Consider the following 17,237-nt stretch of genomic DNA (forward strand, 5'->3'; position numbering starts at 1 on the left):
GAACAAATCAAGCCCTTGCCGTTATGATCAAGAGTTCGCCTCGGCTTTGTTTTCCAGGGCCAGCCGGGGGACCAGGCTGCTCTCTTTGCTGCACAAGCACGGCCCTCCCCTCAGCTTCCTCAGTATCCAGGGCTGCAGCAAGCACAGGTACCCACATTTGCTTCATGGGTCCTGCCGGTGTTTTCGATGCTGTTTATTTGAAGAGAAAAACCAAGTAAATAGGCGATCAACTCCGATAGGTCTAGAACTTGGTTACTTATAGATTATAAGTAGATATTGAAATGCTTAACAATCTGAGTTACTTTATGTATAATGTATAATGATGTAATTCATGATTAAAATTGGCACATTCAAAGATAACTTTGAAGAGGAATCATGGTAGAATAAGAAGATAATGGGCCTTGGTATCAGACCTCAGGACAGGTCCTGGCACCTTACTAGCTGTGTGACATTGTGCAGGTTACTCTGCTTTGGTGTCTTCTGTAAAATAGAGATTAATTGTGTTACTTCTGCATCCATGTGCTCTTACCCTGTACTTCTCATGATCAGGAGCCCAGGAGTGTTGGCAGCACTGCTAATTGGGGCTGGCAATTTATTCTGTGTCCAGAGCTAAAGGAAAACTGAGTTTGGCCTCCACAGGGACTGAGCCCTTCAGCCAGAATCCATGCATGCTGCCTGTTGGAAGTTCATTATACATTATTACTCTGTCTTCCAAGTCAGATGCATTAAACTACCTTAAAATGTGGTGCTTTGAAGACTGGAACAGTGTTCTCAATCAGCATTCTGTTCCACAAATTGTATCTAGTGATCCAACAGAACCTCAGGTTTTTCTTTTACATAAGGTGTTGAGATTTAGAGAAATAGGTACTTGTATATTAATATTCAATAGGAAAATTCAGTATTCAGATCATCGGTAGAGTGCCGAATGGGCTACCGTCCAACCAGGACTAGAGGATGTTAACAGTCACCAATTGCACCTTTCTTCCTGGTTAAGGTAGTAATCATTTATTTTTGTGTTTTTGTTTTTTTGTTTTTTGTTTTGGTAACTGGTTAGTTGCTAAAGACACATTCATCAGACGCAGAGAGGTGCAGTCACATATCAGGAAAGTGTACTCCATTATTTTAATTTACATTGAGCATAGGTAGCTTTCCTGACTAATTTGGAAATGACATTAATGACACTTGAAGACCTGTTGAATATTGATGTCGTCTGTATATTGGAGGTATACATACTTGCCTGATTATTTTTATACAGAGACTTGCCCTTCCTTCCCTCAAAGTAAGCAGCTGATATTAAAAGCCAGTTTAACCAAACGAGGATGCATTTTTTTTTTTAATTGATATTTCTGGTGAATCATTATACAACCAGTTCATTCCATACTTTTCAGGCTAGACTCCCTGCCTTCAGAGTAGTCCTCCTCCTATTTTGAGTCATGAGAGCCTTTGAAAACTGAATTTCAGAGAGATCCTCATAGGTTTGCTTCTGCCTCATATATCTCAGCGATGGGAAGTTGGTAAATGTTGACTTCTTCCCTTGTTCCTACCTGCAGACAATGCCCCAGGGCTATACAATGTACGGAACACAGATGCCTTTTCAGCAGACGCCGCAGCAGCAGGCTGGCAGCGTGATCTTGTCTCCCAGCTACAACTCCAGAGCCTATCCAGCTGCACATTCCAACCCTGCACTAATGGAAAGACTCCGACAGATTCAGCAGCAGCCGAGTGGCTACGTTCAGCAGCAGGCCTCACCATACCTGCAGTCCTTGACTGGCTCTCAGAGGTGATACACATAGAAATAATGATGGCAATTGTTAACACTCACGTACTTGGGTTTGTTACGCTTCTTCTAGGGCATTGTACTTTATAATGGTTTTTATGAGCCTCATATTTGCATACAATTTGCATTCTGTCATCGCATCTTCAGTAGCATCCATATAGACATTTGAAATAAGGAATGTCCCATCTCGTTTATTTCATTCAAGGCCCCTATAGTTTTGACTCAGATCTTGCATGGCATGGATCTTATATTTTTAAATGATACCGGTATGTTGGCTCCAGTGTTCTTTTTTTCTTTTTTTAAGAAAAGGGTTTTTTTCCTAAGAATATTCGAGACAAGCGTTGATTATTGTTAGCACTGCCTTACTAGAACTTGTTGATCAGAACCATAAAATTTATGATTGCAGTACTAATTGTGCATGGGACACATAAAAGTTTCGTTATAACTTAGTTTCCACTTTTTTTTTTTTACCTCAGGTATGGTTGGCAAAACAGGATCATAATGGATTCTTTTTAGTTCTGTTTTAATCAGATCCATTAGACGTAGGGTATGTCCATTATAACAGCCACCAACCATATGTGGCAATTTAACTTAGACTAATGAAAATTAAATAAAAAATTTAGTTTATCAGTCACACTAGTCACGTTTCAAGGTTGAGTGGTCAGATGTGGCCAGCCAGCTTTGAGAGTGTGTGACCTGTGCAGTCACACAAGGTGCTGTGTTTAGAAGGGCCCCCGGCTTGGTTTAATGCTCTGCTGTCCCCCTTAAAATTCTTATTAATTTTTTGAAAGGAAGCCCTGCATTTTTGTTTTGTACTGAGAACTGAAAATTTCATAGCTGACCCTTGTGGCTGGTGGCTAGTGGCTATCTTGTTGGAGAGTGCAGATAGAAAACATTTCAATCATTGTAGACAGTTCTATTGGATAGTATTGTCTAGAAGAATTAAGTATCGTGCAAAATTTTGCACAGTGGCAGATAGCAACATAGCTCCCACGTGGTAACCATCAATAGCTGCACATCATCTCCAAGCAATCATCACTCTTTGGAAAGTCGGCAAGGTTGATGGTAACACATTTGGGAAAATAAATTAATTTGGAAAACATGCATTATATTTACTATTTTTGTAATAAGTGACAGCATAGCATAGGCCAAGAAATTGAACTTCAGAGCCTGAAAGTTCTGGGTTCAAATCCCACGTGTACCATTTGCTATCTGAGTGACCTTGGCATGTTACTTCTCTAGCTCTGTTTTCTCATTTGAAACTAGATATAACTGCTGACCTGAAAGGGCCATTGTTGGGATTAAATGAAATAACACATTTCAGACCTTTAGCACAGTGCCTACTCCAAAGTAAATGTTCAGTATCACTAATTATTAAACACTATTAAATTTTTAAAAAGTGGTTTAACATGATTGCAATTTTACTTTAAATAGTGTGCTTGCTGTCCTTTTTCAAGTGGTCTCATCTGTTACTTTAACCACTGGCCTTTATTCTGTTTGAATTGTACAAGTGATTATTGAGCACTGATTGTTTCTCGGTGGATGCGTGTAATGTGCTGGTAGTGCAGATTAAAAATTTGACAGTATGCTTGGGCCTGAAAACAAGTTGCATTATTCTTTGCCAGACTGAACCATCAGGCTCTACAGCAGAGCCCTCTGGTGGGCGGGGGAATTGATGCTGTGCTGACTTCTGCACATCCCAACCTTCCCTCGGTGCCCCTGCCTCAGGACCCCATGAGGCCCAGACAGCCGCAAGTCCGACAGCAGCAGAGACTCCTCCAGGTATGGGGCAGGGAGATAAGGGCAATGCCGTTGCCCTTCAGACAGGGCAAATATGCAGCAGTTGTAAGAGGCGAAAGACACTTTAGGCTTTAATTGGCAAGATCCGAGAAGCCCTGTGTATTTGACACTAGAAGCTAAACTGATGCAAACTAGTTCCAACTAGACAAAGAGTTTTCCTTTCTCTGTGCTTCTACCAGGTCGTGGGTAGGTGAGTATGTTTTGCTGAGAATCCTTCCCCTTTCATAAAGATTTGGGAGGCAGATGGATGCCTTTATTTTAATAGTGTAAGCCTCAGCTTACTCTGTTACTGTTTAACTAGGAACCATGCAATTGAATGCAAAATTTCATATACGTGGGAAAAAAAAACAAACAAAAACAAAAAACTGAGCTATCCAGAGCTTTCATCAGATTTCTGGAGAGGTCTGTAATCTAAAAAAGTTGTTTGATTAGGCTGTGAAAATGGAAGAACATAGGATATTTCAAAGGGATATTTCATCTTGTCTCCTTTGGACAAGGATATATATTGTTTATGTTGATATAAATATTTTAGTCTACTGGGTAGGGGGTTCTTCCCCTTGACACATTCTTTTTTTTGACCAGTAAGGGGATCGCAACCCTCGGCACGGTGTGGTCTGTACCACACTCAGCCAGAGAGCGCACCGGCCATCCCTATGTAGGATATGAACCCGCGGCCTTGGCACTCCCAGCACCACACTCTCCCGAGTGAGCCATGGGGCTGGCCCCCCCTTGACACATTCTTGCTTCTTACTTCCTTGTTCAAAAATTATAGGCTATTATGTTTACCTGTACCATTTGTCTTCATGATTAACAAACTTGTCCTATGTATTGGATTGGAGATTTCCTGATGAGACTGTATGTACAGTGGACTCTAATTTTATCAGCAATCTAATTTGAAATGCTCTCTTATTTTGTGTACTACTAACAAGAAAAAACAACACCAAAAATGGGGAGTCTAGTAGAGCTGGTAGTCTAGTAGGCTATACTGTCAGCATAAGATCAGTGAGAAATAAACCTGCCATGCAGAAAGGGACAGCAGAGGAGCTTACATGTCTCAACTGTGACACTGGATGGAGGGAAGAAAAAATATCTCCCCTGAGAATTTGAACCATAATCTCAAGTGGGTTTGAGATTATGAATTAGGTGTGATCCAAAAAATTCTGGTTGATAGTATCCCTGTGTGACAGGCCGAAGCCAACACAAATCCTCTGTGGAACTGGACTTCACAATTATACGATACTATTAGTTATAAGATGTCATTAGTTGCATCCTAATTTCTGACCTGTTAAGATGTAAAAAAAAAAAAAAAGTTGCATCACAAAATTGATAACATATGATAGTTGGTTTGGGGGAGTATGACCTGCAGATGGCCAGTCGCATTTGTACAGATGTTATCTCTAAGATGGTAAAAACTCTAATCCCCAGTTTTGTCGTGGAAATAATTATAGTACCTACCTCTTAAATGTGTAGTGAGGAATAAGTAAGAAAATTCAAGTAAAGCACTAGTTTGCTAATGCTACTATTAATATTGCCTTTAATGTGACTATTAATACTCATAGTGATATTACCTTAAATCATAGTCATTTTTTCCTAAGTTCTGAGGATATGTTTTAGAATTTTTAGGTCTGATATTTATATTTTCCTCTGTTTTAAAATTTCTTATTTCCAAACCACTGAGGATCCAGATCACTCTCTATCTTATATTGGGGTTTTTCAAGGCTGCAAATACAGAAAACCTTTCCTTATTGGGTAATGTGTATTTTTTAATCCCAATTAGCATAATATATCCTTGTAATTTTTTTGTCACCAGCACATTTCCCAGAGATAAAAGTGATTTGCTTCTGCATCAGGATTATACTTATTCCTTTTTTGTGATGGGCTACCTTCGTAAAGGAAAAAGTTAATTATTACGAAGTTGGGTTAAATTTTCTTGGAAGAGTTTGCAGAGAGCCAAATGGAGACTCAACTTTATATTGCAATCACTGTTTCTGGCCCAGTTGCATTGTTCATGTTAGAAGTGATACTGCCCAGACCTCTGCTAGCATCTCATATCCATGACCTCTGTCACTTAGTGAGAAATGCCATCTAGCAGCAGCTATTTATTACCTTCCTCTATAGAAGACATATAACTTGGGAGATAGTAAGCAAACCAAGTTGGAAAAATGCAAAGGATGGAAAAAATTCTGGGTTGTTGTCATCATCAGGAGGAAGTGCTTGGTTGGAGGAAACTTTAAAGGTCATTGAGACCAAACACCTATTAATATTTTCCTTTCCTCTGTGTCCCACCTGGTGGATGTCCGGTTTGTGTTTCTTATGTGACTTGAAAGTGTTTTCTAAGAGCTATGTATTTGAGCCAGCTTTGTCACTGACACAGTTTCTGATTTTATGTTAGTAATTTATGCCAGACTTCTCATACGAGCTAGTTTACATGTTCCTTTAAAAAAGCAATCCAGTCCACAAGAGTTCTACCAGATGTCACGGAGAATAAAAAGATAACTACTGAGCAATCCTTGTCTAATCCAGTAGTTTAAGATAGGATAAAACATGTAGAAGAGCAGGTGACTTGAAAGAAGTTAAAATAGTAAGCACGAAAAATCAACTCAAAATGGATTAAGGATTTAAATATACACCCTGAAACAATAAAACTTCTTAAAGAAAACATAGGAGAAACACTTCAGGAAATAGGACTGGACACAGACTTCATGAATACGACCCCAAAAGCACGGGCAACCAAAGGAAAAATAAACAAATGGGATTATATCAAACTAAAAAGCTTCTGCACAGCAAAAGAAACAATTAACAGAGGTAAAAGACAACCAACAGAGTGGGAGAAAATATTTGCAAAATATACATCTGACAAAGGATTAATATCCAGAATATATAAGGAACTCAAACAACTTTACAAGAAGAAAACAAGCAACCCAATTAAAAAATGGGCAAAAGAGCTAAGTAGGCATTTCTCTAAGGAAGATATACAAATGGCCAACAGACATATGAAAAAATGCTCAACATCACTCAGCATCCGGGAAATGCAAATCAAAACCACATTGAGATACCATCTAACCCCAGTTAGGATGGCTAAAATCCAAAAGACTATGAACGATAAATGCTGGCGAGGTTGCGGAGAAAAAGGAACTCTCATACATTGTTGGTGGGACTGCAAAATGGTGCAGCCTCTATGGAAAATGGTATGGAGGTTCCTCAAACAATTGCAGATAGATCTACCATACGACCCAGCTATCCCACTGTTGGGAATATACCCAGAGGAATGGAAATCATCAAGTCGAAGGTATACCTGTTCCCCAATGTTCATTGCAGCACTCTTTACAATAGCCAAGAGTTGGAACCAGCCCAAATGCCCATCATCAGATGAGTGGATACGGAAAATGTGGTACATCTACACAATGGAATACTACTCAGCTATAAAAACGAATGAAATACTGCCATTTGCAACAACATGGATGGACCTTGAGAGAATTATATTAAGTGAAACAAGTCAGGCACAGAAAGAGAAATACCACATGTTCTCACTTATTGGTGGGAGCTAAAAATTAATATATAAATTCACACACACACACACACACACACACACACACACACACACACACACAAAAAAAAAAAAAAAAAAAAAAAAAAAAAAAAAACCGGGGGCGGGGGGAGAAGATATAACAACCACAATTACTTGAAGTTGATACGACAAGCAAACAGAAAGGACATTGTTGGGGGCGAGGGGGGGGAGGGAGAAGGGAGGGAGGTTTTGGTGATGGGGAGCAATAATCAGCCACAATGTATATCGACAAAATAAAAAAAAAAAAAAAATAGTAAGCACGAAGAATGTCCCTGTATGGTGTAGGGTAGTGTAGACAGTGAACACTGACTGCCAAAGGAGATCCTTGGGGTTGGTGGTCCAAGAAGGCTTCATGAAGGAGCAGATTTAGGTCTTTCTTGCCTTCAAAGGATGAACAAGGTTTGTTTGGCAAGATAAAAATGGAGGTGGCAGGTATATATGGTTTTTGCTGCAACAGAATATTTAGATGAAAGGTATATGGGGAGATTCACAAATATTAACCCCTTCCTTTTAAGTGTATAATGCTTTTTCTTTCTTTCCAGATGCAGCAGTCCCAGCAGCCCCCTCAGCCTCAGCAGCCTCCCCAGCCCCAGCAGTCCTCGCAGCCCCAGAGTCAGACCCTTGGTCTCCAAGCAATGCAGCCCCAGCAGCCTTTGGTAAGGCCTGGCATTTTGTAACCAGACATGTAGGTTTGTTCCTTAATGTCATGTTATGTTCTTTGTGTCCGTAAGATTGTAAAGAATTGAAATAGCCTAAATATACCCTACCAATTTTTCATTAGGACTTTATCAGGGTTATGTTGTTGGTGGTGGTATATTTGTTTTCACAGAAAGATATAAATAAATATTTGGGGTTCAGTAGATTACACCATTTTTCTTCTTCAAATTTTTTAGACTGTTCTATGAACTAAAATATTTACATTGAGACATCAAGTTCTTTTTTTCTATACAATGTTAAAATGATGATTTACTATATATGTTTAGAGGATTATCTTGCCTTACTTTGATTTATACTATAATCTCAAAAAACATGGGAGTGCTTTTCAAAATACTGTCTTTACTAATGTAAAAGAAACTGTTTTCAGCCAGTTAGCATTTGCTATAAGAATTTTCATGTAATTTGTAACCGTACAGTTTACTTTTCTAGCCTTATAAATCAAATTTGGAAATGTCATCTGCATAGCTTCAAAGTTCCCTAAACCTCAGTAATTTACAACAGCCTTTACATTTGCAAGTGCCATATCCCTACTTTTTATTTACTTACTATTTTTCTTTAAATTGCCTTCTTTTTCTGTTTATTTAAATGTATTTTTAAAAGAAGCATTTTGCCACTGCCATCAGTGATCACATCACTTGCTACATATTGGAAATATCTGTGAAAATAAATACTTAAAAGGAAGGAAAAAGAATGGAGAAAAGAATCTCCATGTGACTCAGCTATATGAGTTGTGCGAGTGAGTAATTACCTAAGACAAGCTGGCTTACCATTTGTCACGCCTTGGGAAAGACTAGTGTAGTCGATCTTCAGCACAGGATTTAAAAGACGGATAGTTTCATAACCTGTAGTAAAGAAGCAACCACATGGTGCGGCAGTCATGCATTAGGAGGGATCTCAGGGTGCAGTTAGGTGGTTAAAGGGCTGTTGCCACATAGGTCTAATAATGGAACATAGTCAGATGGAATAGGGCATCTCTAGTAGCTTTAACAAGCCTGCCTTGGCTAGTTTGATCTCCATTTTTAAGTTAATTCTTCTTTATCATGGATCTAGCTTTTCTAGCTCTGATTTTTTTTTTTTTTAACATGTCTGAGACATTTATTGCAATCCACTTCAGAAATCCTTTCTAAAATAGAGACCATATGTAAACTTTCACTGACTGCCTACTTCTTATCATCAGAAGTGTATTAGCAGAAATTGACTGTTGCTTACAAATGCTGCAGAAGAGACTCCTTTGGATGGGATACTGCTAGCTTACCCTAATGTCCCACCTAAGAACAAGAAGTAATTTTTTTATTTTGAAATAATTTCAAACTCACAGAAAAGTTGCAAGAATTGTACAAAGAATTGCTATAAACCCTTTACCCGAGTTCACTTCTTATTAACATTTTGCCACATTTGCTTATTCTCTTTCTACACACACACTCTCTCTCTCTCTCTCTCACTCACTCTCTCACTCCTTGTTTGTGATCTGTACGTTAGCAAGTCACTGACACATGCCCCTTTACCTCTAAATACTTCAGTTTATTTTTTCCAAGAGCAAGGATATTCTCTTACAAAACTTGGTATAATTATTAAAATCAGGGGATTTAACATTGATACAGCACAATAATCTATAAATCTTTTATAGATTGTGCCAGTTGCACCAGTAATGTCCTTTACTACGTTGTTTTTTCCTGGTTTGGGATCATCACACTTTGCATTTAGCTTTCACGTATTTTTACTCACCTTTAATCTGGACCAATTCTAAAGGCCTTTTTTTTTTCTATGTCTTTACAACATTGACATTTTTAAGGTGTGTGGGATATTTGTTTTGTAGAATGTTACTCAGTATGATTTATAGGTTAATCATGATTACATTTGGATTGCACATTTTTAGCAGGGATGTCACAGAGGTGCAGTTGTGCCCTTCTCAGTGTATCACATGAAGATACACATTACTGGCAATGTTACTTTAATCCCTTTGTGCGGGTGGCGACTGATGGATTTCTCCACTATAAAGTTATTGATTTTCTCTTTGTAATTAATAAACAATTAGTGGAGATAGTGTGATAGAATCTCACTGTCCTATTACTCGTCAAAACTTCACCCACGGCTATTAGCATCTATTAAGTTTTTCTTGCCTAAATCCATTTTCACGGTGGAAGTAGAAAAATGATGGTTTTTCTAGCTGTTATTTTTATGTGTTTAACAGTTGGTATTCTGTTTTAAGGAAGAGTTTTCGCTTCTTCACCATTTGTCTATCTGTTTCTTCCTAAGTTATGTTTTAAGAGTGAAATCTAACATTTGACTCTTTGGTTTTAAAATGTGCAACTACTGGGAGAGTGTAAATTCTTCCTCCAACTTGACCCAGTATTCTGTTGTTATATATGTCATCAGTTTGATTAAATTTGGCAATTTAAAAATTCACTTTCTGCTAGTTATAATATTATATCAGGCAGCACAAAAGCTGAAAGTAGCTTCAGTCTTTTGTTTCTTTATATGACAAAACATTTATTTTTGACAAAAAGTCAAGAAATAGATAACATATCTGCAAATTACATAATGTTGAGTGTTTGGAATATTTGATGTTGATCTGGCAAATCCTTAGCCTTTTTTGCTTTCTAATTTAAAACAAAGACTTCTCGTGCTATAACGCTTTTATTAGCAGCAGGATCATGTAAAGAATTAGTGGGAATAACTGTCATGTAATTACACCTTTTCAGAAATTTAATGCAAATTCATAAATGGGCACTTGACTAGTAATTATAAGGAACTCAATAATTTGAGAATCATAACCTCTTTGGCTAGTCGTGGCTAATAAGGAAATGGTTGCATAATACCTACTTTAACAAAAAACTTCAATTACTATTGAATATGACAGTATGGTATTGCATATTTTTAGCTTTTTTAACTTTTGATTCAGATATGTAAATAAATAACCTTACATATGAAATATCCACAATGTGTGGCTCACAAATAATAAGAAAATCTCTATATATTTATATAAATTTATATTTAATTTATATATAGTTTTCTATATATTGAAAATCTATATATTTAATCACAAAGATGTATAACTGCTGTACTAAGACTGTGAGTTTTATTTTTCAAATGTGTTGGGCACACGTTCTTATAAAATAGTGAATAATTTCAACAAACAATATGGATTGGATTGACATCTGCAAGTAAGGCAGACATTAACATGATCTTTCCCAATAGCCTTTGTCTTTGGCCTTTCATCCACCCATTATTAAACATTATTTTAGTTGGTTTATAATGTAACATATAGAAAATATATGAAAAGTTTATTAAGGGTATAAAATTAATTTTATTCTTAGAGAGTCATGCTATGTAAACACAGATGTATATCCTTATCAAGTGCCTGAAAATCTAATAGTTATTTTTTGTGTAGGGTAAAAAAATAATTGATTTTATACAAAGCTGTCTTTATAGGAGTATCTTTATAGGGGTGGAAATTGTCTTTTAATTTCTTAATTGCAGGTTGAAGCAGGGATCAGCGCTTATGCAGAATTGAGAGACTCCAGCCCATGATGCACTAGAATTAACACATATCTAATATAAGGGAATTTAATATCTTTCTACTCATTTAATAGTTTCATAAATATTTAATATATTTATTATGTGTAAAGAATATGCATCAGACTTATTCAATATTTAATTCTAAGGCAGTACTGATGTTTTTTAAATGCGGTAGGTTGTACTTCACTCATTCACTTAAAATATTACAGTTGCAGAGATTGAGCAGGTTAGTCAGAACATGGCATGTGATTTTTTTTACCCCATTGTGTTCATGGGAAAGTAATTCCAGAGAAACAAAAAACATCATTCACAGCAATTTTAATGGATAGTAAAATCCACAGTAGGCTTTTCATGGCCTCCCCCCCCGCCAGACTGGAGGATTTAAAAGCTACCTTGAGAAACACAATGTCTTATTTTTATACTTAGAGCACTATATTGTAATCTAAGCAGCAGTTACTAGTACAAAGGCAAAAATATTATATTTGTATCAGCTAGGATACAAATTTAGGCTAGGAAATTTAAAGTGTTTTGAAAATTTTACGTGTTTAGAGAGTGTTAAATTTCAGAATTAGACATATTATAGGGATAGCCAATGATCTTGGATCCTTATATTATTGTAATTAGTTATTTTTTAGCTTACTTTTATTTAGCACACTTGTGTACATATACTTTTAAGTTTATTAATATAGAGTCCACATGTTTGTAATTTTAAACAGCCATGAAGTCAATGCCTCTGTTCCTCTGCCATTGTTTGCTTAAACACCCCACCCTCTGTTAAACATTTAGGCTGTTTCCAATTTCAAATATAGTGCTGCTGGGGATATTTTGACATATAATCTTTACTCTTTTTTGGTCTTCTCACAACAGAAGAAAACAGAAGTGTAAGAAAAAAGTTTTCTCTAATTGTGTATCTTTAGAACAGCAATAGCACAAAGCCTCAGCAATATTGAGAAGCATTTTATGTCCTTTTGTCTTTTGGTATTATTCCTTTTCTTACAGTCCACTAAGATTTATTATATATATCATAAGTATATTTATTTGTGTTTTTTATAAACATCTCCAGCAGATCCAATTCTTATTACTAGTCAATGTTCTCCATTTAGTTTCTTTCTTTGCTGGAGGAGGGTGGTAAGCTGGCTGTTGAAGAGAGGTGAGCTCTGACTTATTTGGGGTCTTATTGATGATGTATCAAGAGAAAGTGGTGATGGTAACACAGCCACCATCTTTCCCATGACTTGTCTGGCCGCTATCTGGTGATATTCACAGTTGAATTCAACAGGTGCTGGATTAGTATGTGCAGCAGAGACCAGCACCCTGCCAGATGTCATAGAGCACACCAATGAGGTACCATGTAGTCTCTCTGCCACTAGAGCACTAAGAATCATAGGAAAGGGTTGAATGGCAGCACTGCACATGAAAAGTAGTGTGTGGCTGCTACATTTTTGATAGAAGAGGTAGAGAGGTTATATTAGTTTGCTAGGACTGCTGTAACAAAGTACACAAATGAGGTGGCTTAGACAACAGAAATTTATTGCCTCACAGTTCTGGAGGCTAGAAATCCAAGATTCAGGTGTCAGCAGGGTTTATTACTTCCGAGGGCTGAGGGAGAATCTGTTCCATGCCTCTCTCCTAGCTCCTGGTGGTTTGCTGGCAATATTTGGCATTTCTTGGCTTGTAGAAGCATCACCCTGAGCTCTGCCTTCACCTTCACATGGCGTTCTCACTGTGTATGTGTGTGTGTCCGTGTGCGTGTGTGTCCAGATTTCCCCTTTTCATAAGGACACCAGTCATATTGGATAAAGTCCCACCGTAATGACTTCATTTTAACATGGTTATCTCTGCAAAGAGCCTGTCTCCAAATAAGGTCATATTCTGAGGTGCTGGGGGTCAGGACTCCAACATATCTTTTTGGGGAAACACATTTAGCCCATAACAGAGGTCAAAAGGTAAGAGAAGTTTGGGAAGACTTGATAGAGGAGGTTAAATGTGGCAGACCTGGGGAGGCAGTGGCATGTGTCTCTGCCCTTGGTGGCTTCTTCCCTTGTAGACAGTATCAGTTGGGACATGTGGGACAGTGATCAGCACCCACATAGACAGCTATAAAAGTGTATCTAGGGTCAAAACTGACTTAGTACAGAAATTGGTGCTTCTTCAAACTGTGTCATCAGAAAACAGAGCTTTTCTGTGAAAAGAGCAAGACTAAGAAAAGCCTGTGTTTAATATTAAATCTGGTGTCAGCTGAATGTCAATGTCTGTGTTGTCATTTGCTTACTTAACTCACTCGTCTTCTGTGAAGGAGCAACGTCTGGAAATAGAGACTTTTGTGTCCGTGCTGGGAGAATATATTTGGCACCTCTAGTTTCGACCTAAATTATAGTTCTTGAATTGAAAAATATCTCTAAAGCTTATGTGTTGTGATTAAGTTAACTCTTAAATGAATATATTGACAGACCATGATTTTCTTTAAAGCTACTTCCAGCTTTTGAGAAAACGTGTGTACACCATCCCCTACCTCATTTCTTTCCATCTCACACTCAGGCACTTAGTTCAGAGACCTGGAAAATGTCATAACAGAAAGCTTTAAATGCTGGCTTTTTACATAGACTGGTCCTTTTCTCAGTAACATAATATATTGAATATGTGCCCTTTGAAAATATGCATAATGGCAGCAATAGTTAAACAATTGCATTGACCTTTAGTCAGTGATCACTTGTGTAAAATTGCCATATAGTCTCCTCAAGGAATTCATATTTCCATTCAGAGAAATTGATGTATTTTTCAGAATGCCTCTGAACTCAGAAGGAAAACACAGTTGAGAAAGCAAGGAGTGGAAACCACCTGAGAGTTAGGGTGAAGGTCTGTCACCTGGTTAGTGAGCCAACCCCACTGCCGACTCTGTCAGTGTCTCCTCTGGTGCTGACCGTACAAGCTCAAGTTCTGAGGCAGACACGGTTCAGTGATGTTTTCTTGAATGGAAATCACTAGTTAGTGACACATTTTTGCCTTTGTAATGATTGAGCAGAAAAAGTAGATGTTCTTGAATGAATCTGTGTTGCCAAAATAGGAATATGGAATCAATCAAAATACACTTTTTATAAAAGCTCAACAGAGAATGGTGTTTGCTGGAGAGAGGTTATACCACATTGGCTGGTTATAGCTGACTGACATTACTGGACTCTGTATTTGGTCTTGCGGTTGTAGCTGGAGCAGTGCACGTCCCCCAAGAAGCTCAAAATATAGACTACTAGAGAGAGAAGCAATTGTCCATATATGAGAGAGAAGCAATTATACCATATGTTTGATATCAGAGGCATCTGCACAGTACTAAGGGTACAAAGCAGTGATTCACTCTTAAAATGCCTGAGGGAGTAGGTGATAACTTGAGCTGATCTATGAAGGATAAATTTACAGGAGACTGTGGGGTGGGATGCAGGGGGAAGGAGGAGAGCTTAACATCTGCAAAGGCCCAGATGTGAGGGAGATGGATATAGCCCAGAAAAATCTTTCCCACTTCATTTATCACATTCCCATAGGGAACATTAATATACACAGATTGTGATTTTTAGGACCTTTAGTCAACCTCAGTGGACCTATATATTGACCTGTTTTGGTAAATTGGAAGTTCCAACTTCCACCACAGTGATGACTCTAAAATCTAGACAAGCATAGGAACCACCTAGAGGAACCCTTTAAAAATTCAGATTTCGAGCACATTAGCTGCAGAAATTTGAATTCAGGAAGTCTGGGGAGGAGTCCTAGAAGAGTAATTCTTTAAAATTTCAAATTCAGCCACCTACAGGGCCCAGTTCTCTGCAGGAGGAGTACAGTGACTTGATCTGAAATGCTTAGCAGTGAGGTTTCTGTGGTAGAGTTGCTGGCTCTCCCCCTGGTTGTAGGTGCTAGATGGGACATGGGCTCTTGCCTGCTTGTGTTCATATACAGGTGAAAGTAAGTTAGAATTAGTATCAGGTGGCCTTGAGAGGAAACAGGTGTGGTGGAACACTACCGCTGAGAGGGCTCTAGAAAACCAACCTGTCCCACCATGTCCTTCTTGTCAGCCTAAGGAAGTCAGTCTCAAATGTCTTGGCCTCAGAACCCCTTCACATACAAAAATTATTGTCGACCCAAACAGCTTTTGTGTATCTACCAATATTTACTGTATTAGAGATTAAAACAGAATATTAACAATATTTAGTAACTTATTTAAAAATAGTGGTTTGGGGATAATTGGATATCCATATGCAGAAGAATTAAACTAGACATGCATCTCTCACCATGTACTAAAATAAACTCCAGATGGATTAAAGACTTAAGTATAAGACCTGAAACTGTAAAATTACTAAGGGAGACTATAGATGAAACACTTCAGGAACTAGGTCTGGGCACAGACTTTATGAACATGAGTCTGAAAGCACAGGCAACAAAACAAAAAATAAACAAATGGGACTATATCAAACTGAAAAGCTTCTGCACAGCAAAGGAAACAAACAACAGAGTGAAACGACAACCTACAGAGTGGGAGAAAATTTTTGCTAACTGTGCATCCGACAAGGGATTAATGTCCAGAATATACAAGGAGCTCAAGCATTTACACAGTAAAAAAGCAAATAACCCAATTAAATGGGCAAAGGAGCTGAATAGACATTTTTCAAAGGAAGATTTACAAATGGCCAACAGGTACATGAAAAAGTGCTCAACATCAATAATCAGGGAAATGCAAATTAAAACCACATTGAGATGTCACCTTACCCCAGTTAGACTGGCTATAATCGAAAAGATAGAGAATAACAAATGCTGGCGAGGGTGTGGAGAGAAGGGAACACTCCTACACTGTTGGTGGGACTGTAAATTAGTACATCCACTATGGAAAACAGTATGGAGGTTTCTCAAACAACTACAGATTGATCTTCCATACAATCCAGCCATCCCGCTTCTAGGTATATACCCAAAGGAATGGAAATCATCATGGCAAAGGGATACCTGCACTCCCATGTTCGTTGCAGCTGTGTTTACAATAGCCAAGATATGGAACCAACCTAAATGTCCATCAGTGGATGATTGGATGAGGAAACTGTGGTATATATACACCATGGAATACTACTCTGCCATAAAAAAGAATGAAATTCTCCCATTTGCAACAATATGGATGAGCTTGGAGAAACTTATGTTGAGTGAAATAAGCAAAGCACAGATGGATAAATACTGCATGTACTCACTCATAAGTGGGAGCTAAGAGAGAAAGAAGGAAGGAAAGAAAGACCACAGTGGTGTGTTGGACTTGCAGAGGGAGAGAACAGACCTAGGGATGTGAAGTGGAGTGGGGGAAAGGGGAGGGGGAGGGAGGTCGAGGATAATTGGGTGGGAGACACAGGGTATAAACGCAATTTGTAGTAATGGGCATGCTGCCAGTATGGATCTGGCCCTCACATCTTGGGCATGAGTGGTGACAGTCAGCTTTGTATCATGAATATTCATAACCAATAAAAAAAAGTACTAAGAAAAAAAATCATATGTTAGCAGAAATAGCATGTTATGAAAAAATTATAAAACTAAAATTAATGGGAAGAATGGCATTGCTATACATTTTAAAAAATTTCTTTAATGTCTGAGTAAAAAAAGCAGATGATGTCTTGGCATTATTATAAAAATGGTTTTGACCTTTCAGATAAGCTGATAGAGTCTTGAGGACCCCCCTCACTCCAAGGGTCCCCAGATCACACTTTGAGACCCTCTGAATATGTACTACCTTTTAAGGCCACCCAACAGACCACCTCCTCAACACACACACACACACACACACACACACACACACACGTGTGCATACATATACATGCACATGGACACAAGTTTCCAAGG

General features: G+C 38.1%; 1 protein-coding gene across 1 annotated transcript in view; it reads left to right on the forward strand.

The window, feature by feature from the left end:
- The window catches only part of MED12L (mediator complex subunit 12L), a 320,736-nt gene that overhangs the window by 297,152 nt on the left and 6,347 nt on the right, over nucleotides 1-17,237 (forward strand). The window contains exons 39-42 of the mRNA XM_063098437.1: nucleotides 58-147; nucleotides 1,551-1,780; nucleotides 3,403-3,559; nucleotides 7,688-7,801. Of these exons, the coding sequence (XP_062954507.1) occupies nucleotides 58-147; nucleotides 1,551-1,780; nucleotides 3,403-3,559; nucleotides 7,688-7,801 (591 nt within the window). The remainder of the gene's footprint in view (nucleotides 1-57; nucleotides 148-1,550; nucleotides 1,781-3,402; nucleotides 3,560-7,687; nucleotides 7,802-17,237) is intronic.

The sequence above is a fragment of the Cynocephalus volans genome, chromosome 1, assembly GCF_027409185.1.
Source record: "Cynocephalus volans isolate mCynVol1 chromosome 1, mCynVol1.pri, whole genome shotgun sequence".
In the NCBI taxonomy this organism is placed as follows: domain Eukaryota; kingdom Metazoa; phylum Chordata; class Mammalia; order Dermoptera; family Cynocephalidae; genus Cynocephalus; species Cynocephalus volans.